Below are 22,259 nucleotides of genomic sequence, written 5' to 3' on the forward strand. Positions count from 1 at the left end.
CCTTGAAAGGACTACTGTGCTCGCGCCTTAGAATGTAATCCCAAATTAATTTATAAACAAAACCCCCAGAAGAAAGAAAGTCCCATCTTGAATACAGTAGGGTTTCACTCCCAAATTAAAGCGCCAATTTATTTCTTATGCAAGGATCGTTTCTATAAATTTACTAATCAACAAAGAAACGCCACCTAAACCTACATCCACCCAATAACAAAGCATCCCAGGAGTAGTAGTAAATATTATTTATAAGTTACTGGTAACTATAAGAGACAGGGACCATTCTAGAGATTTATTAAAGGCAATAACATTCAAAGCACACATTTTTCTGTACAGTATGCCCATATATGTAATATCTATTTATCTTCGCTATTTTTATTGTATATTTTATTTGCACATTTTTGTTTCTGCATTTCTTTTTCCTTTTCTTGTCGATTATTTTACAACTTGACATGACATCATTTATCTGTGTACCGTTACAAATATGCGCAGAGGAGAAAGAGGATATGGAACATTTGCAAGCTTACAATCGCAAATTGTTGGAGAATATTTTGCCAGTTCATGTAGCGGAACATTTTCTGAGTCGAGATAAAAATATTGATGTAAGTAGATATGTAAAATTTTATGTTCGAAAATATCTTTGTTGACTGTGGAAATTACGATTTTCGGTCACATAGTTATAATTTGCATTTAAAAACATAATAATTTGGCGGTTCCAGTGGTCAATAAATTGAAATCTTTTTAATAACTGTGATACCAGCTGACGTATGGTTTTTCTGATACACAGAGTTAATAGAAAAGATTACTAGACTTGTCAACTTGGTGAACATTTTCGCTATAATCACCTAGGGTTTACTGACGCACCTTTTTCTTGTACTAGAAAGAGCACACTGAACAACAGCAGCAGCCGCACTCAGGTATCAAGCAGAATGAAAGCGAACGGATGCATGCATCTACTTCAGTAGGTAGACGTCGGGGGCCTAAACTTCTCAAATGGTTTATAATCAGTTATATTTAAGTAAACTGATATGCACTTGAAAAATTATCAAAAGCGTGGTTCATAACGGATGTTATAGATCTTCGGCTTTTGAGGCCTGGTGGCCCGTTGTCATTGTTCGAAGCCCCTTCGAAGAGGATATGTATAAATAAATCAGCTGCATATATCTGACGATTTTATGGTGGCATGGGGCCTAGCGCATAAGAGGACTTAGCAAATACCAGCGGCAAGGCAAGTTGGTAATATAATGCGACTAAAACTATCAGTCCCAAAGGTTGATGGGGTTAAAAAATATGTTCGCGTGGTGGTCAGGCTGGTGCAAAAAAGGTACCAGTACCGGGGTGCAGCACACTTATATCCTGAAAAGAACTGTCCATATCTGTAACACTGGTACAAACCTTTAAATAACAACTGATCCACATCACCGGTTATGTTGGCAATAAGTCAACGATCCCCCCGAACTTATCAATTTCACTAGTATTTTTGGTCTTAATCAGCCACCCACAGTTCCACCATTACCACCGTTTCCAATCAACAAACCCAACGGTCATATAACTGGTCACCGCTTATATACCCACTATTTCAACACTAACTCGCCGACTCTCCACTATTCATCGTTTCTCCGAAACCTTCCACGATATAACAGTTCATCGCCCATTTTTCGCCAGCTTTTACAGCCGCTGAATATTTTGGTAAACTCTAGCTCTTGAAACATTAACAGGCAATTCATCTTGCTATTTATTTAAGATCGTTCGCCTTACACCTGCCCCCCTTTCGGGATTTCGGGCATCAGTTAACGACTTGCTAGCTTTCCGTTCACCAATTCAAACTTCGGTACACGTCAACCATTCGCACGTAATACTGGTGGCATTGAGCTCCAGACAAACGCTCATCGCGCACAAGAAGCTTGATATTAACCAAAAAATTATGAAATCGCTAGCAGTGTCAGGTTTTCCGGGCAGAGGAAGTGGTGGATGGGACGCTAATCAACGCTTTTTTTTAAGGAAATATTCTTAATTTATTTAATAATTTGGGAAAATTTAAACAACGTGAAATCAGGACGGACAAGGCGGCAGCTGTTTCGATTATACCTTGTAAATCTCTGCAAAGCCTTTTCTCCCGGGAGTGGGATTTGAACCCGCACTCCTACGATGGTTAAAGGGTTATAAACGCATTCAGCCGCGTCATGCCTTAGTTGTTGTAAACCTTTTCCCAATTGCTTCTTTGCATTTTTTCTCTATTTATGGAAATATTCTTAGATATTTAAGCGGTTATTTAAGCACATGGCTCAGACAACTCACAGTGGTAAAGAACAACTTTTCGAAAGAAGCCATGCGCCAGCGCACATGGATATATATGGTGTCTGTCATTAGCTTTTGGATAGGTAACAGCAAACAAAGCGCTTGGCTGACATCTTCTCTTACCAGGTATCGAGATATTTTCTGGCAGCTTTTGATTACAAATGCTCGGCGGAACTATTTGGGTTTACTTAAGTAAGTATATTTATCTAAAATAACTGAAGTGTTAACATGAAAATGCGCAATGGGAGCCTTGGAAATGCTGGATAACTGAAGCGGTGTTAGCTGTATGGAGGATATTCAGTTTTCTAGCCATTAAGAGGACCAGGCGTAAATATCTCGGCCGGCATGTTTTTGACTTCACGGAGAAACTGAGTATGTAAGGTCAAGGTTTGCCTTATACATAACTTTATTACCGCGATGCCGCAACTCGCTAAATAGTGGGCTGTTCCTGGGCAGCGTTCACTTAACCCAACCTTACCAAATCAATAACAAAGTTTCACAGTGAAAATTCATCTGCTTGTAGATGCCTTTCGGTACCCCCACCATTTTTTGTTTGAACACAAATACTCCCATTAAAAACAAATATTCTTGCGAAATGTGTTTATCTATGTGTTATTTTTTAAGTCTTACAAAATAGTAGTACTATATGGGGAAATCCGGCAAACTTTGGTTTTTTTGGAGAAAAAAATTTTTTTTTGAAACATGGTATCACGCAGGGGTAAATTGGAGCTATAGTGCATCGCCGTTACTCGTCTTACATAATGCCTCAAAAAGATATAGTCAAAAGATCGAGCAAAATATATATAAATTGTGGTCGCAATGTTAAATAAACACTTATTTCAAGACTTCTCTACCGATTATATCGAAATTTTAACAATATATGGAGATATATGCAGCTGTTAGCTATGTAAAATTTGTTTGATACTGGAGACCCGGTTTTGTAGATATCGGTAAAAATATAAAACCGAATAATCGCCAAATATTTTTACTGCAAAGTTTGCAACACATTTATTTTAACACCTTTCTACCGATTCTTTGAAACTTTAAAAACATATAGATATGTGAACGAAGTTTAGGTAAAAAAGTTTTAATACCCGAGATCCGAGTTTGTAGATATTGATAAAAATATATACCCGGAAAACCTTAAATTGTTTTACTTATTTAAACATTTCTTCGTCGATTGTGTTGAAATTTTATCAGGATGTACATGTCTGTAAGGTTTATATTTAGGTAAAATTTTGTTGATACCCGAAATCCGGTTTTAGAGATATCGACAAAAATATGAAACCAGGTAACCGTCAAATATTTCATACCCGTTTGTTAATTTTTTCCATACTCCACAGTAGTATACCATCATTGCCTCAGCTTGGAATATTCACGCAGGGAAAGTTATTGATGTTTGTACATGTACGAAATTTCCGACAAAAATTCGCAATCGTCAAAAAGTGTAGACATTTCGTATATTTGCCCCATGTACAAACATCAATAACTTTCCTTGCGTGAATATTAAAGATGAGGCAATGATGGTATACTACTGTGGTGTAGGGAAAAAAATTAACAAACTAGTATGTAGTGATAAAAGTAAAATTGTAGCTGTGCCCACAAAAAAACATGCTACTGAAAAAAATTTACGCAACCAAGTGCTTCCACTTTTCTGCCTCTACCTTCAAAACTGAAAGGGGCACATCGTAGTTGAAGCCCAGGTATTTTTAGTCCCTGATAGGCTATTATCGTGCATAATCCAAATTTCAATACTGAGTTGCCTCAAAAAGCTATAAAGAAAAAACTGTCAATGTTGAAAATGGCAAAAAAAAAGTATCGCTACTTTGATTGATGATAGTTTTGAGTATTAGAGGGGCAAATTAATTTTGCTTATACTTTCAGAAACTCCGTCTCAAAAACAACATTCAGTTAAAATTCCATAGCGTTTCAGAGATGCCTCAAAATTTTATCGAAAAAATTCAAAAAAAAAATCAAGGGTATCGCTTGAAAAAGTGTAAAAATCGACGTTTTTTACGTTTCGAAGTTCTGCAAAAACCTGCTATCAACTTTCTTGATTTTTAAAATCATCCGATCGGATAGCCAAAAGATCAAACTTAATGTCCCTGTACTTTTTTCTGGCCTTAGGTTTTTTGCCCGTGTGTAAAACCCAAGTATCCAAAAAAGTAAAAGTTTTTGGGATTTGCCCATATCATATACATATGTATGAATGTATCATGTGTTACCTATGTAAACTTTTGTAAATTTGTAACGCAAGCTTTGGTTATTTCTAAAAAAAAAAACTTTTTTTTAATACTGCACGCCATACCAACGCTACGATCCAAAAATCTAAATACATATTTCTACCTACAAATATCTGCATCGCCATGTTCCATTAACATCACTACCACAACCGCATCAACCACCACATCAACACTTCACTGTAACGCAATAAATGCCAATAAATGCTGTGAGAATTGCAACAACTGATCAACGCAACATACCAACAACAATTTATGTGGCTACATGATGCTATGGATTAAACTTTGTGACTATCACTCGTTATCAACGCTGTTTCACGTGTTAATATTCTGAACAACAACAACAATAATAATAACTCTGTAATGGAATTCGTGACAATAATTTCACTTAATAGGATCTCTATCATGAACAATGTGACAGTGTTTGTATATTATTTGCATCGATACCAAACTTTTCAGAATTTTATGTTGAACTCGAAGGTAATAATGAAGGTGTGGAATGTTTGCGCTTACTCAATGAGATTATCGCAGATTTTGATGAATTGCTGAGCGAGGAACGTTTTCGGTGAGTTATGTGTTAACTATTAAGGTATCAATATTTAATAGATTTAAGGTTTATGGTGCCAAACAAGCAAAGTACGTTAAATAAGATAAATGATAGTCAAAGGTGTCATGGAGTCATCTGACTGTAGGAATTGGATATAAAAACAAAAAATATGTTTGAAATTGTTGGTTGTTAAACTTTTTATTGCTGTGACGTACAACAATCTGATTTTGGTTGTGGAGCTCCACACCAAAACGATACATTTTTATATGATTTTCATATACCAATTTTTCGTTTTGGTGTGGACCTCCACAATTACCAAATAAATATCTTTTCTTTCTTGAGAGTATAAAATAATAAATTAATTCCAGTTTGTTAACGTTTAGGATGATGTTATAAATATATCGACTCTTTTAATTTGTCTGTCTTTTACAAGCTATTTATATCAATTTGTTTTTAACTTTTTTACTTAGGTATATTGAAAAAATTAAAAGCACCGGCGCCACATATATGGCTGCCTCCGGCCTAACAGCCAATACCTGTGATCAAGTGAACTTCTGTCATGTCACTGCTATGGCAGAGTACGCCTTGCAATTATTTGATAAAATCGAGGAAGTCAATACACATTCCTTCAATAACTTTCGACTGCGAATAGGTAAGAGAAATACAAAAGAACGATAACAATTACATATGTACATACACCCATGATGCAAATGTAGGTAGCTAACTCCACTTCTTCTTCTTGGTTGACATTGTTCCTATTTGACATAAACGATGTTTTGACATTTATTTTTGAAACAGCGCTGCCATATCTTTCAAAAGTAAATGTCACAAAAAGGTATTTTTTTGTAAATTCTACTTGGCTTTTTCTTAAGTATATTGTTATGAAGCGGAAAACATCTGAATAAGTACAGAATAAATTGCTAAGAAAAAGTTGATGCCACTCTACGCTACAAAATTTGTTGGCATATATTTTGACGTTTAGCAAGCTGTTCCGTATAAGTTTTAAAGCCAACACCAGCCCAAGAATATATGTACATCTACTGCATCCCGGATACGACACCACCGCAAACAGACATCATAGTTGCTTTATCACTATTGATTTGTTCTTTTTGTTGTTGTTTTTGTTGTAGCGATAAAAACTGTCCTCGAAGGTTTTTGGGAGTGTTATCGAAGTTGATGGTCCTTTTCCAAATATAGATTCAATACGTTCCGGTAACAAGCACAATTTAGGTACTAACCCGACCATCTCGAGGGAGATTTAGTGTGACTACATTGAACCTTATAGGCCTACCCTGCCACCCACCCACATGTTCAATGAGCAACTTGCTAAATAAGTCTATGATACATTCATATTTGTAACAGCATTCGCCACGCGTGGTTGAGGTTGAAAACTGGATTGCGGAAGCTGTGAATTGCGCTTATCAACGCCTTGAATCCCTACTATTGCTAGAACAGGCACCTTGTCACTAATGTGACCACTTAACCCTACTACACTGAGAGGAAAAAATAGTAAAATCAAATACAAACGCATATGATTTGACTAAAAACTTCAATGAAAGTGCTGTATAGAGCAAATTATTTAAATCAAACATGCACATATTTGATGTGACATTGAACACGAAATTATTCGAATCGAATATGCAATATTTGAAGCTCAATTGAATACTTTCATATTTAATTTTACTATATAGTTTTTGAAAGCGATCTGAATACGAAATATTTGCGTGTAATAAGATGATATCCAAATCCTATTCAAATACGAAATATTAAATTAAACAACTTTCATGTTTAATTGTTTTTTGAATATTAAATAGTATATTTAAATTTAAAAATATTTAAACTTGCTTTTGCTGGAATTAAAAAAAAATACTTTCAATGTTTTATATATACTTATTTTATTAAATATAGCTTTGGTTGTACATATATAGTTATATTAAGGCACAAAATAAGCTTAAATGCTATTACTATATCTAATAAAAGTTCTGCATAATGGAAATCACATAATGGACATCATCTTGATGATCTTTTTTGTGGAGCTCATCACCAGCACAGACCTAAATGTATATAAATAAACTAGCAGACCCGGCAGACGTTGTTCTGCCCTAAATTTGGTCTAACTGCATACATTTTAATAAGTTTTTTCCGTCTAACTCTGCCCTCGCCCCTCTACACTTTTTCCTAATCTTTGTATTCATTCCTCCCTCCGTATTTTTAGCTTCATTCTATTCCTTTCTCAGTCTCCTTCTATCTTTTCTTTTCTCTAATTTTTTTCTCATTCTTCTTCATATTTTATTGCCAGTCCCAGAGCGTGGTATGTATCTTGTTCCAGTCCCATTCGGAGTCTCAGTCCCAGTCACACTCCGAGTCTCAGTGTCAGTCCAAGTCCTAGTCCTAATCCCAGTCCCAGTCCGTCTCTGGTCCACTTCCCGGAAAACAGCATCGTAAATACTAATATAGGAAAATTTATATATCAAATTTCAGGCAAATCGAATGGGACGTATGTAAATAGGTATGTGGGTATTTTTAATTCATGTCTTTGTTTCGGCTTCGCATGCATATTTATCAGTTTTCCAGGTTGATGCGACTGAATCGAATATCACAATGAAAATTAATTTAAAGCTCTCAGCACCAGCTTTCATTTGATATTTGTTATTTCGCCATATACATACATATTCATTTTAATTGCTTTTTAAGTGCCATGTAACCCCACACATTAGATTTAATAATTTATGTAGTTATAGCATTCAACCCTATTATATCATATTTTGCAGAATGCTTTACCTTTTTTCAATCTCAATGATGTTAACTTAAGTTACTATGTTATGATGGAAGAAAAAAATGAATAAACCATTACCATAACCATAACCTTAACACACACATTCTAGGGGTATCCGGGCCCACGTTTTGACCTATATCTCGAGACCCTAGTCACCCAGGGGTATGAAAATTACCCTCTACCAAAGCACTCACCAACAGCTTCCATTTGTTATCCATATTCTATAAACACATTCCAGGGGTACCCAGGTCCACTTTTTGGCCTATATCTCGAGACCCTAGTCACCCAGGGGTATGAAAATTACCCTCTACTAAAGCACTTATCAACAGCTTTCATTTGATATCCATATTGTAAAAAAACACATTCTAGGGGTACCCGGGTCCACGTTTTGGCCTATATCTCCAGAACCTGAGCGTCGATCATGAATTTTCTTTAGTATAAACCTCACGGAGCCCGAGACCTTTCCAACGAATGAAAAACCGTGGAAATCGGTTTGTGCGTTCTGGAGTTATAGCGTCAGGAAGGAAAACCCGACTTATTTTTATACTCAGTTGAGCAGAGCTCACAGAGTATATTAAGTTTGATTGGATAACGGTTGGTTGTACATATATAAAAGAATCGAGATAGATATAGACTTTTATATATCAAAATAATCAGGATCGAAAAAAAATTTGATTGAGCCATGTCCGTTCGTCCGTCCGTCCGTCCGTTAACACGATAACTTGAGTAAATTTTGAGGTATCTGATGAAATTTGGTATGTAGGTTCCTGGGCACTCATCTCAGATCGATATTTAAAATGAACGATATCGGACTATAACCACGCCCACTTTTTCGATATCGAAAATTTCGAAAAACCGAAAAATTGCGAAAAAAGAGAGATAAAGCGACGAAACTTGGTAGATGAGTTGAACTTATGACGCAGGATAGAAAATTAGTAAAATTTTGGACAATGGGCGTGGCACCGCCCACTTTTAAAAGAAGGTAATTTAAAATTTTGCAAGCTGTAATATCATGATGAAATTTGGCAGAAACATTACACCTATTACTATATGTACGCTTAATAAAAATTAGCAACATCGGAGAAGGGCCACGCCCACTTTTAAAAAAAAAATTTTTTTAAAGTAAAATTTTAACAAAAAATTTAATATCTTTACAGTATATAAGTAAATTATGTCAACAGTCAACTCCAGTAATGATATAGTGCAACAAAATACAAAAATAAAAGGAAATTTCAAAATGGGCGTGGCTCCGCCCAATCCTTTTGAAATTTGGTAGGGGCATAGATTTTATGACGGTAACTGTTCTCTGTGAAAATGGGCGAAATCGGTTGATGCCACGCCCAGTTTTTATACACAGTCGTCCGTCTGTCCTTCCGCATGGCCGTTAACACGATAACTTGAGCAAAAATCGACATATCTTTAATGAGCTTAGTTCACGTGCTTACTTGAACTCACTTTATCTTGGTATGAAAAATGAACGAAATACGACTATAACCACGCCCACTTTTTCGATATCGATTATTACGAAAAATGAAAAAATTACATAATTCTATACCAAATACGTAAAAAGGGATGAAACATGGTAAGGTAATTGGATTGTTTTATTGAAGCGAAATATAACTTTAGAAAAAACTTTATAAAATGGTTGTGACACCTACCATATTAAGTAGAAGAAAATGAAAAAGTCTTGCAGGGCGAAATAAAAAACTTTTAAAATCTTGGCAGGTATTACATATATAAATAAATTAGCGGTATCCAACAGATGATGTTCTGGGTCACCTTGGTCCATATTTTGGTCGATATCTGGAAAACGCCTTCACATATACAACTACCACCACTCCCTTTTAAAACTCTCATTAATACCTTTAATTTGATACCCATATCGTACAAACTCATTCTAGAGTCACCCCTGATCCACCTTTATGGCGATATCTCGAAAAGGCGTCCACCTATAGAACTAAGGCCCACTCCGTTTTAAAATACTCATTAACTCCTTTCGTTTGATACCCATATTGCACAAACGAATTCTAGAGTCACCCCTGGCTCACCTTTATGGCGATATCTCGAAACGGCGTCCACCTATGGAACTGAGGATTACTCCCTTTTAAAATACTCATTAACACCTTTCTTTTGATACCCATATTGTACAAACAAATTCTAGAGTCACCCCTAGTCCACCCTAATGGCGATATCTCGAAACGGCGTCCACCTATGGGACTAAGGATTACTCCTTTTTAAAATACTTACTAACACCTTTCTTTTGATACCTATATTGAACAAACAAATTCTAGGGTCACCCCTGGTCCACCTTTATGGCGATATCTCGAAAAGGCGACCACCTATAAAACGAGGGCTCACTCCCTTTTAAAAATACTCATCAACACCTTTCGTTTGATACCCATATCGTACAAACAAAGTCTAGAGTCACCCCTGGTCCACCTTTATTGCGATACCTCGAAAAGGCGTCCACCTATAGAACTAAGGCCCACTCCCTTTTAAAAGACTCATTAACACCTTTCGTTTGATACTCATATTATACAAACGTTTTCTAGAGTCTCCCCTGGTCCACCTTAATGGCGATGCCTCGAAAAGGCATCCACCTATAGAACTAAGGCCCACTCACTTTTAAACCCCTCATTAATACCTTAAATTTGATACCCATATCGTACAAACACATTCTATAATCACCCCTGGTCCACCTTTATGGCGATATTTCGAGACGGCGTCCACCTATAGAACTAAGGCCCACTCCCTTTTAAAATACTCATTAACACCTTTCGTTTGATACCCATATTGTACAAACAAATTCTAGGGTCACCCCTGGTCCACCTTTATGGAGATATCTTGAAACGTCATCCACCTATGGAACTAAGGATTGCTCCCTTTTAAAATACTCATTAACACCTTTCATTTGATACCCATATCGTACAAACAAATTCTAGAGTCAAACCTGATCCACCTTTATGGCGATATCCCTAAATGGCGTCCACCTATAGAACTATGGCCCACTCCCTCATAAAAAACTCTTTAATGCCTTTCATTTGATACACATGTCATACAAACACATTCCAGGGTTTCCCTCGGTTCATTTTCCTACATGGTTATTTTCCCTTATGTTGTCACCATAGCTCTCAACTGAGTATGTAATGTTCGGGTACACCCGAACTTAACCTTCCTTACTTGTTATATTATTGATTTTAGGGGTACCCAGGTCCACGTTTTGGCCTATATCTCGAGACCCTGGGTACCAATAGGTATGAAAACAACGCTGTACTATAGCACTCATCAACAGCTTTCATTTGATATCCATATTGTATAAACATATTCTAGGGGTACCCTGGTCCACGTTTTGATCTCAAGACTCTAGGAACGTACCGAAAAAAAAGGTAGACGTTGGCCGATTCTCATACCTACCCAATATGCTCACAAAATTTCATGAGAATCGGTTCAGCCGTTTCGGAGGAGTTAAGCCTCTAACACCGTGACACAAGAATTTTATATATTAGAGAATATATTAATATTTACATTATTCACTTAAAATTTTTATTACGTTAACAATGCACAGAAACCCCACAAAATGCACCGTGTAGTTTTCATCCACAGAAAAACTGCTCTGCTAAGCCCAGCGCTGGTAGCATGAACTACGCATGGTGGGGTATTTGATCAATCTAGCTGGGCAAAACTAAAACAGCAGTTATTTCTGTTAAAAAGTGGTTGTCTCACTTCATTGTCATGAAAGGAAATTTCTGACAGTAAATTCAGGGTGTTCCGCGCTGAATTACTTGGATCGAGCCCCCGGTTTCGTAGGGACCCGGGGTAATTTTTTGGCATTACATGAGATATATATGTCAATATGGGTATCAAACGAAAGGTATTTTTCTCGGCATTTCTATTGACACCTTTAAGTAGGGTCGTCACTTAGGGTTGCCACCTCACCTCCTTTTTTATATTTCTTTGAATATCCACTACCATCTCGGAAACGGAAACAAGGTTGTCACCTTTTGCCAAAAGGGGTATCACTTTCTTACAAAGTTGATCACCACTCAAAAATTGCGGGTATGCGCAGCCCTTTTTGTTATTAAACTTTGAAACAAACATAAGCTAATGTATTGCCAAAAATTAGTCATGATATGCCATGAAAAAAAGATATATCTTTCTACTTGCAAGGGTTTTAAAAAATTTAATATTGAAAAGTAGTAGCAATACAAGTAGAATAACTCAGTTAAAGCATGCGGTATAAAAAATCTAACGTATGAATTAAGAACACATTTACCTCTCCTAAAAGAAAACTTAACTAGATTTGATTAAGGCTAAACAAGTGAACAAGTATTTAGATTACAACTGTGTATTACTTTTTAATCCAAAAATACATCGAACTACACACAATTTTTATACAACTTTAGATGTGCGGGGTTAGCTCCGGTCACGTTGCAGAGGGGTTTTGGGGTATGTATACTATTCATTGGACATCTAGGAACGCCAAGGAGAATATTTAAAAAAAATCGGAACATTTTGAAAAATCGACTTTTGGCCAACTTGCACTTTCAATAACAATTTCACAATTCAAAACATAGTATTACTTACGTTTTTCTTTCGCCAAGCAAAAAGCGTTTCTCGAAATTCAGCTCTTTTCCCAACTTTCTTCACAGCGTCGTCAATATCAGCCTCATTTAAGTAACTTAAATGACGGAAATCAATGCCATCGACTATAACAAACAATATTACATTTTTTTAAATAAATATTTAACACAATCTTTTTTTTAGTTATCGCTTCTTTCTTCTAGGAGTTTATCTAATTGAAAAAGCCGCAACATTTCTTTCAGTTGTTCACATATTTTTCCTTTTTCTTGAAGCTGCTACAAAATCATACCGCTATTAAAGAGTTGCCACCTAACTTTATTCATTTGGTAGGTACCGAATTGAATTAAACTGCAGATGTTTCTTCCGCAATATAATTTTAATTGACGAAGCGCACAAATTCTCGAACTTCGTTATCTAGAATTAATAATTCGGTTGAACTTACGTTCGGGATCATTTGAGGACCCTGCTGTGGTCATTACTGTATGGTTTTCAGGATCTCGCAGGGTCATTTCGGAACTAAGGATATAGTTCTAAAAAACTAAAAAACTCGTTTTATATCATATAATCAAACTAAAAAGTGAAAATTAATATAAACAGTATCAAAATAAAATTATAATAAAATATAAAATATTAACAAACAAATTCAATTCAGAGTAAAATAGCGTGGAGTGGCTTTTACTATTTTTCATAACTTTCCTCTCATAGATAGTTGCCAATAGAAGGATTGTAGAATATTATTTATATATATCAGGCACCCCACTTTTAACTCTGAATTGATTTTTTTTTGTTAATAACTTAGATTTTATTTTGAGTTGATTAATTATGATTGATTGTTCGATCTTCTCCTACTGCAATATTTACAATTTGTATTTAAGAAATAATTTTCTGTTATTTAATTCGACTAGCTATTAAACCTTGTTTCTTTATAGTTTTTAAACTGTTAATTAGAAACGTATAATAGCAAAACGAGGCCAAAAGTATCTTTCCAAAACGGGCTGAAATGTGTATCAATTTTGAAGTTTATGAAGCACACCGGCAACTCTGCATAGAATAAACGCCCAATATACATTTGTATATGGGGAAATCCGCCAAACTTTGGTTTTTTTGGAGGAACAATTTATTTTGAAACATAGTATCATGCAAATATCTTTTTGTTAGGTACATTGAGGGGTAAATTGGAGCTATAGTGCATCGCCGTTACTCGTCTTACATAATGCCTCAAAAAGATATAGTCAAAAAATCGAACAAAATATATATAAATTGAGGTCGCAATATTAAATATACACTTATTTCAATACTTGTGTACCGATTATATCGAAATTTTAACAAAATATGGAGATATATGCAGCTGTTAGCTATGTAAAATTTGTTTGATACAGAAGACGGTTTTGTAGATATCAGTAAAAATATAAAACCGAATAACCGCCAAATATTTTTACTGCAAAGTTTGCAACACATTTATTTTAACACTTTTCTACCAGTTTTTTGAAACTTTAAAAACATATTGCTTTTGTTTTTATCGGCCTATTTTTATAAATGATTCAAGGTTCGATTCGAGCTCAAGGCCAGAACAATAATTTTTTTTTCTTATGATAATTATTGTTATTTTTTTAATTTTTCTAAATTTGAAAAATTGTATTTTGTTTTTGGAATAGTAAATAGAAAATTTTTCAGACAGCCTGCCATAGCTGCGCAGATAGATCCATTTCGAAGGGTGCTAAGCCTTCATCATCAGTACGCTTTAGGCACGCTGCGCTAGCCATTGGTATTTTTAGGTAAAAAACTTTTAATACCCGAGATCCGGGGTTGGAGATATTGATAAAAATATAAACCCGGAAAACCTTAAATTTTTACTTATTTAAACCGATTGTGTTGAAATTTTATCAGGATGTACATATCTATGTGGGCTATATTTAGGTAAAATTTTGTTGAAACCCGGTTTTAGAGATATTGGCAAAAATATGAAACAGGGTAACCGTCAAATATTTCATGCCCGTTTGTTAGTTTTTTCTCTACACCACAGTAGTATACCTTTAATTGCCTCATCTTGGAATATTCACGCAAGGAAAGTTATTGATGTTTGTACATGGGGCAAATATACGAATTTTTCGCCAAAAATTGGCAATCGTCAAAAAGAGTAGAAAAAAATTGTTTTTTTTTTTACTTTTTGTACCAAATTTGTGTTTCTTTTCATTTACTTTTAAATAAAAAATGTCTACACTTTTTGACGATTGCCAATTTTTGGCGGAAATTTCGCATATTTGCCCCATGTACAAACATCACTAACTTGCGTGAATATTCGAAGATGAGGAAATTGAAGGTATACTACTGTGCTGTAGATAAAAAATTAACAAACGGGTATGAAGTGATAAAAATAAAATTGTAGCAGTGCCCACAAAAAAACATGCTCCTGAAAAAAATTTACGCCACCAAGTGCTTCCACTTTTCTGCCTCTACCTTCAAAACTGAAAGGGGCACATCGAATTTGAAGTCCCAGGTATTTTTAGTTCCTGATAGGCTATTATCGTGTAATATCCAAATTTCAATACTCAGTTGCCTCAAAAAGCTATAAGCAACAAACTGTCAATATTGAAAATGACAAAAAAAAGTATCGCTACTTTGATTGATGATAGTTTTGAATATTGGAGGGGCACATTAATATTGCTCATACTTTTAGAATCTCCGTCTCAAAAACCACATTCAGTTTAAATTCCATAGCGTTTCAGCGATACCTCAAAATTTTATCGAAAAAATTCAAAAAAAAAAAAATTAAGGGTATCGCTTGAAAAAGTGTAACATTCGGCGGTTTTCACGTTTCGAAGTTCTGCAAAAACTTACTATCAACTTCCTTGATTTTTAAAATCATCATATCGGACTTAATGTCCTTGTACTTTTTTTTGGCCTTAAGTTTTTTGCCCGTGTGTAAAACCCGAGTATCCAAAAAAGTAAAAGTTTTTGGGATTTGCACATATACTTGCTCCGCTCCGCTATCCTACAATCATACTTAAGTGTGTACCTACATACATATATGTATATGGATGTAGGTAGCCATGAGCGCTGAACATGGTTGCCATTTAAGCTGAGCATGCTTGGTATGCTTACATCTATGATTCAAGGTTCTTTGCACAGGATTTAAATACGTACGTATTAAACTTTGGTCTGATCGTATTAGTTTTGAACACGGACATATTCAAACGCCAATTAAGTATGCATATTTTCTCTCAGTGTATGTAGAAGCAGTGGTTTAAGTGCTAACAGGCGTGAATTGTACATTTTTTAAAGAGACCTTCCCTCTCGCTGGGCCGCTTTCAAAGTAACAGTGGCCCTGTCGCAGCAAAGAGAGTTGATTTAATAAACTGAGGTGATACAGAAACGATGATGAAGAGCAAAATAGATCCTTATTCCATTTCCACTAAAGAGGTCAGAGTTTAAAAGGCATTAGTCTTCTTAAAGCAATATACAGAACTTGCTTTACTTTCTGGATGCGGAATTTTAGTTGTATTTCAATCAGTTTACACATTTTAAATTACCCCATAAAAAGTTTAAAATTTCCATAACTTAATTTTGTGGAGTTGGATATGGTTTTCCAACATTTAACAAATTGTATCTCTAACAAAAAACATATGTTATGTCAAATATGTCAAAATGGAATTACCTTGTTTTCTTTTATCATGTCAACACCCTTTTCGCCCCATTTAAATATTCTCAAATTTACCCGTATTTCGAACAAAAAAAATCTGATATTAACCTTTGTTAATATGTAAAAAAAAAATATACTTATTTTCCTAATTAGGAATCAACATTGGCCCTGTAGTAGCGGGCGTTATTGGTGCACGTAAACCCCAATATGATATATGGGGAAATGCTGTAAATGTTGCATCACGCATGGACTCCACTGGAATAACAGATCATATACAGGTAAATATTAATAATTAATTATTTCATAAAATTAGACATAACAGAGCAAATATGATTTGTAGTAATAATGAAACAAAGAATTTGGATTTGGAAATTCAGATAGAAGTTCTCATAAATATACAAATATTTTGAATGGAATTTTTTCTCAGTATGCACGAAAGAGTTAAATAAAAAAACAACCAACTTCAATTATTCCGTAATCTATGAGAGAAGAACCAGCCATAATGGGGTTGTATAAGGCCACGAAAACAGTGGACAAGGGCATGCCGCAGTGTGAAGTGTTATTACCTGTGCTGTGGGGGCTGGTCAACAACCATCTGCTCAGGCGGTGCGTTGGGAGACCCGTCAAACTTATGGCTTACGCAGATGACGTTGCAATTTTCTCAAGTGGAAAGTATCTTCCAATAACTAATTTTTTGACGGTGGGCGCTCCGAAAAATACATACATACATACCTGGGCATCTAATATCGGGTTGACCGCCAACGCGGGCCTTGTTTACTAAGATATACAAGGTGTCGAATTGCACAATTTCTAGGCTAGGAGGGGTGGCATTGGAGAAAAACCTTCCCAAAAATAGGGCGCATTCCTTGAAGCTTGATTGGGCGATATTTAAAGACGGCGAAAGCTGCACTTGATTGGCCAATCGAAATGCGTGTACTCAAGCACGGGGCTATAAAGTGTCGAAGATCATTTGTAGGTCATAAAACCTTAGACAAACAAAGTCACTCCTATTATTAAGGAGAGAGGACTGTAGGCTCATGACGGATATTCTTACTGGAAACTGCATTCTGGCATCACATTCCTTTAAATAAGGCTTGGTAGAAAGTTCAGGCTGAAGGAGATAACGATTGATCATGTTTTGTGCTTGTTCCCGGATTTTCCAGGCTTAGACTTCAGCTATAAGGGTGATACAGCTATAAGATCTAGAAGCAGCAAGTAGCAGAGGTCATAGAAAAGTTCTAGGTCCTGGTTTTTGATAGTGAAAAAAAATTCGTGTGCACTAGGCTGAATATTTTTTCGCTAAAAGCTTTTAAGTTTTGGTGAAAATCTTCTTAGCTTCATTACCACTAAAGCTGAGATAGTGTGATCTTTTTTTTTGCTTTACCACTTAACTGTGAGTGAAGACTGGCGCATTAATTTTTCCTTTCCCTTTTTCTTTCTCTCTCCATTTCCGTTTCCCTTTCTTTTTCCTTTCTGCTTTTCTCATACTTTCATTTTCTTCTCCCCTTACCCCTTTACCTCCCCCACTAACTTTCCTATACCCATCCTTTTTTCACTCACTTCACCCCTAACTTTTTCACTCCCCCTCCCCACTCCAATCAGTCTTCCAACCAATTCATTTTACTTCTCCTTCTCTAGTTCTTCACTTGTCTCTCACTCTCCGTCGCTTTTTCTATTTCTCTCACTCTCTCTACTGTTTTCTCCTATGTGCCCTTTTTACTCCCCCTCTCAATCTCAATATTCCCTACACTTCTACTCCCCTCCTCCCTCCATCTGCTCCCCCTTTTGCATTCAGACAGCGTGCATGATTCTTATGTTCCAACCCCTTTATATTTTTCTCTCCTCTCTATAGCATCATTCTGCCTTTGCTCCCACGCTGGTGCCTAACTAAATTTAAAATACAGCAGAAAATAAAATTTTGATTAACTCCTCTACATCTCAGCTTTACAGCTGACATTGAACAAAAGAAATTTACAATGCTTTACAACAAATTTGTCACAGTTTTATATGCTATTTAATTTTTTTATTTTTCTTCCAACACTTTTCATACTCAGGTCACACAGGACGTATATCAAATTTTAATTGGCCGTGGCTTTGAGCTCACCTGTCGGGGCAGCGTTAATGTCAAAGGTAAAGGCTCAATGATTACATATTTTCTGAAAGGTAAGTCAGCTACAGTTAGCGAGCAAATGCCAGCAGCGGTGATAGACAACATACAAGCAGTGACGAAAGCAAGCATATCAAATGGCAAAGTGGAAAGTTTGGAGAGCAATAAAAATATTAACGCTGCGCCTTGTCCAGCTGTCCCATCACCTAACGCAGAGATGGCGAAGCGAGCACACAACAACAAATTGGTGGAAAAACAAACTGAAACAACTAATGATGCTGAACCACCACCTCCAGCACCAACGAGTCAAACAGCGAAAGCTAGCATGGACTCTGGTGATGATCTCTCACCCGACTCAGAGTTGAACTCATATATGCAGAGTGCAACAGCACAACGACGGAAGTCCCTCTGTCGTCAACATAATATTTCTTCATCTTTTGGCACAACCACAAGCTCAACTTTGGCGTTGACGCCGACTATGTCCAGTAGTTCCAGTGTTGTGACCATTGCGGTGCTGCCTGCCATACATAAAACTGATTCCCTCTCAATGGATACATCTATGGAGAGTTCGGTAATCACAACAACATCTGCTTCTGCGGCAAGCGTACGCAGCAGTAGTCAACCGCGTACATATATGGATGAGCTGAAAGAAGAATTTAAGGATGATAGCGACAAATCACCACTTAAAGATTCAATTGAAAATTTACAAATTTTATTAAAAAATAATATCAGCCTCTCGGATCTCAGTAATAAACAACAATTGAATCTTCGACCGAATGATGTCAAAATACAACAATTGAAAAAAGATACAATTGTAACACTTCGTGCAGAAACATTGGCACGGCGAAAACGTAAATCAATTACAACGCTAGCAACAACAACACAAATGCGTAGCTTTGACGAATGTATTAGTTCAACAACGGCAATAGAACCTAGAAGAGACGACGGCTACAACTTTACGAATACTCATAAATTGAATGATGTGAGAGAGCACAAAGGTAAATGTGAGTGCACAACTGCTGATGAGGAAACGCATTGTGATGCACGACAGCGCACAAAAGAGCGCTGCACACTGCAAATGCTCGACCCGCATCGCAGTCCCATTAGAAGTTCCCAATCGATGAGCCCAATCGGTTATACTGGTAGTGAGGTTATCCTATTGCCCAATAGTCGTAGCATGATTGTTTTTAGTAGCAGAGGAAGTAGAAGCAGCAGCAGCGCTGAGAGTTCGACTACGAGCGGCAGCAGCGGTACCGGAAAGGGTACCACGATCGCTTATATGCTGCAAGATGTGAGCACCTAGTTTAGTAGAGGCAGCTAAGAGAGCACCGAAGGAGGTAATGAAATGTAGTTTTTTGTGTAGGCTGTCTACGTAGATAGTTGTAAAATTAAAAGATTATGTTATTCAGACATTTTGTTTGTAAGTATGTAAATATGTTCATGTAAGACACTGTTGTACAAATGCGCTCTAAGTAAATACGTTAGGGTGGCCCAAGAAGATCGAAGCTTTTGTATCTTTAATTGACCACAGATAAACTTATTTGGTAAACTCTAGTTTAAAATGGCACAATATAGGCTTTTAGTATTAATGCTTTTATTATTACATACATGTTCCACATAGTTTTACATTTTCACTCTAGACTTACATGAATTAAATTATATCGCATGATAAAAGCAAACAACTTCGTATTCTGGAAAGCTCAGAATGTTGTGATACTAACCAAATAACCCGAACTCTTCGATGCAGCAGGTACGGCCAACGGAATATATGTTGTAACCACAGCAAAAATGAAATGTTGTTGCAACACCCGAATATGGGAGGGATACAAGCAAATCAATGTTTTGACGAGTCTTGCAGGTCAACCTCTAACACAGTAAAAAACATCATGAACTCATATTCACTGTTTAGGAAGGTTCGGTTTAATGTCTGGAAAGGCTTTCAAAGTTTTTCCTTTCTGTGGGTATTTTTCCAAAAAAAAAAAGATTGTTGAGGTGGCAATGCCTTTTCAAAATTTGGCAAATTGTATCTCCGATAACTAATATAGTTTATGTGAAATACGTCCAAGTGGAATTATCTTCTTTTATTTTTTGTCATTTTGAAATACTTCCCCTAATCTAGGCGAGAAGTTTTCTCAAAATTTAAAATGTTTTTTTTTCTTGCTTATGGGAATAATTTTCTTAAAATAGAGAAAATTGTATAAACAAAAATTTTTAATTTAACTCTCACGGCATTATATTTGTGGTCGAGGTCTGCAACTTTACAATCGCTTTAAAGGGCCAAACACATTCGACTTTTGCGTCGTCTCGGCGCTGGTGTCACTTTGAAATAACGCACGCTGCAAGTTTGCCTGCCACTTTCATCGCTTATATTATAAAATAACAAATTCTTTTCACAAATATTGAAAAAACAAAAACAAAAAAAAAAAAACAAGAATCTTTTGCTATTACTTTGGCGTTCCTGTGGATTGAGAACTTAGCAATATGTGTGTTCAAAATCAGCTCTTGACGCAACGTAAACGGCAAAACGACGCAAAAGTCGAATGTGTTTGGGCCGCAACTCACTGAGGTAACTCATACATACATACATGTAGATATTGTGAGAAATATTCAATCAAGTATTATTGATGGAAAACATTTAAGAAAAATCTCCTCTCAAATTAAAGAATTTTCTTTTACAAAAAAAGAACTTTTTTAGGAAATTGTTTTTCTTATTTTAGGTAGGTGTTTTTCTGGATGTAGTTGTTGACTATATTATAAATTTTATTAATTATAAATTTTTTTAATAGGAGTTTATCTGTATACGACGCTCCTCAAATTTTACTTTCCGTACGATAGCTGTAGAAGTAAGAGTTTTTTTTTTTTTTTTGAGTACATACTTAGATAAACGGAGGTATAAGTATTTCTGTGGCACATCTGAGAGAGCTGGCTTAAATTTTTTTTTGGTCCACCCTTATACACAGTTGCGAAGACAAAAATAGCAGGGGATACTTTTAGCAATTTTTATCTATGATTGTGTATTGTGTAACAGAAGCTATCTCTAAACAGTTTTCGGAAAATTCGCGTTAAAATATCAATTTTTTTTTTTAAATTAGAATTTGTTTGAGTATAAAATACTAAACATAATTAAATTTTAGTGCAGTGTTTAATAAGGCTCACATGCCGAACGCCAAGTTATCTTTTTAACTCAGCGTTAGTTTGATAAACTTGTCAAAAATATATGATATAGGGAAATCTTAAACACCCTCTGAAGAAAATTTACAAAAATTAATGCAAAATTTTGAGAAATTTTAACTTGTACTTTTTTAGACTAAACTTTTTTAGGATGCAAAATTGCAGGCTTAAAAAAATTCGGAAAAATAAACAATTTATAATTTTCATGCAAACTTGTCAAACTTTCGTAGTATTTTGAAAATGTTTTTGAAATTAGTTTGCAAAATTTCTGTTACACGATTCACACAATTTTTTCTGAAAACCTAAAAAATAAAAATAGAAGAATATAATTGATGAAATTCGCTTAAAATACATACATATATAAGTCTTTGTAAATAAATATTTAATAAAGTAGAAGCTGGGTTCTCAGATTAAAATAAGTAAAGGCCCATTCCATTTCAAGACACCCGGTGCGCGCAGGACATGATTTTTGATTTCGATGAAATTTTAATAAGTTGTTGATTTATCGGCAATTGAATTCGGTAAAATGCAATCGGTTTTTTATTCGCCTATTTTTTCAATTTTGTCAAAAATTAACCGATTCTCATGATTTTTTTACCGACTTACCGGTAAAACATATTCAATTGTTTCCTGAGGATGATCTCAGAATGAGATCGAAATATCAACCAAATAAAATTGAAATACAAACATTTAAACTGTGTTTCAATTTTTTAAACTGCCTCGAGCTCATCAAAATTTAATAAATTATTCAAAAATTCATATTTCGAAAACAACGAGTTTTGGTTAACAGATATTTACCCAAGTTGGAATATAAACTGTTCAGTCGATACAGAAAAAGTTTAAACCAAAAAAAAAGTTACTTTTTTTGAAATATTAATTTTTTGACCAAAAAGTAATAGCGAACA

The 22,259-nt window shown here is 35.5% G+C and overlaps 1 protein-coding gene across 1 annotated transcript in view; it reads left to right on the plus strand.

Moving 5' to 3' along the window:
* The window catches only part of LOC137253159 (uncharacterized), a 317,974-nt gene extending 298,488 nt beyond the window's left edge, over nucleotides 1–19,486 (plus strand). Inside the window, exons 25-29 of the mRNA XM_067789611.1 lie at nucleotides 487–596; nucleotides 4,928–5,097; nucleotides 5,550–5,731; nucleotides 16,230–16,354; nucleotides 18,131–19,486. Of these exons, the coding sequence (XP_067645712.1) occupies nucleotides 487–596; nucleotides 4,928–5,097; nucleotides 5,550–5,731; nucleotides 16,230–16,354; nucleotides 18,131–19,486 (1,943 nt within the window). The remainder of the gene's footprint in view (nucleotides 1–486; nucleotides 597–4,927; nucleotides 5,098–5,549; nucleotides 5,732–16,229; nucleotides 16,355–18,130) is intronic.
* Nucleotides 19,487–22,259: the final 2,773 nt, after the last annotated feature.

Source organism: Eurosta solidaginis, chromosome 5, assembly GCF_040869045.1.
Source record: "Eurosta solidaginis isolate ZX-2024a chromosome 5, ASM4086904v1, whole genome shotgun sequence".
In the NCBI taxonomy this organism is placed as follows: Eukaryota; Metazoa; Arthropoda; class Insecta; order Diptera; family Tephritidae; genus Eurosta; species Eurosta solidaginis.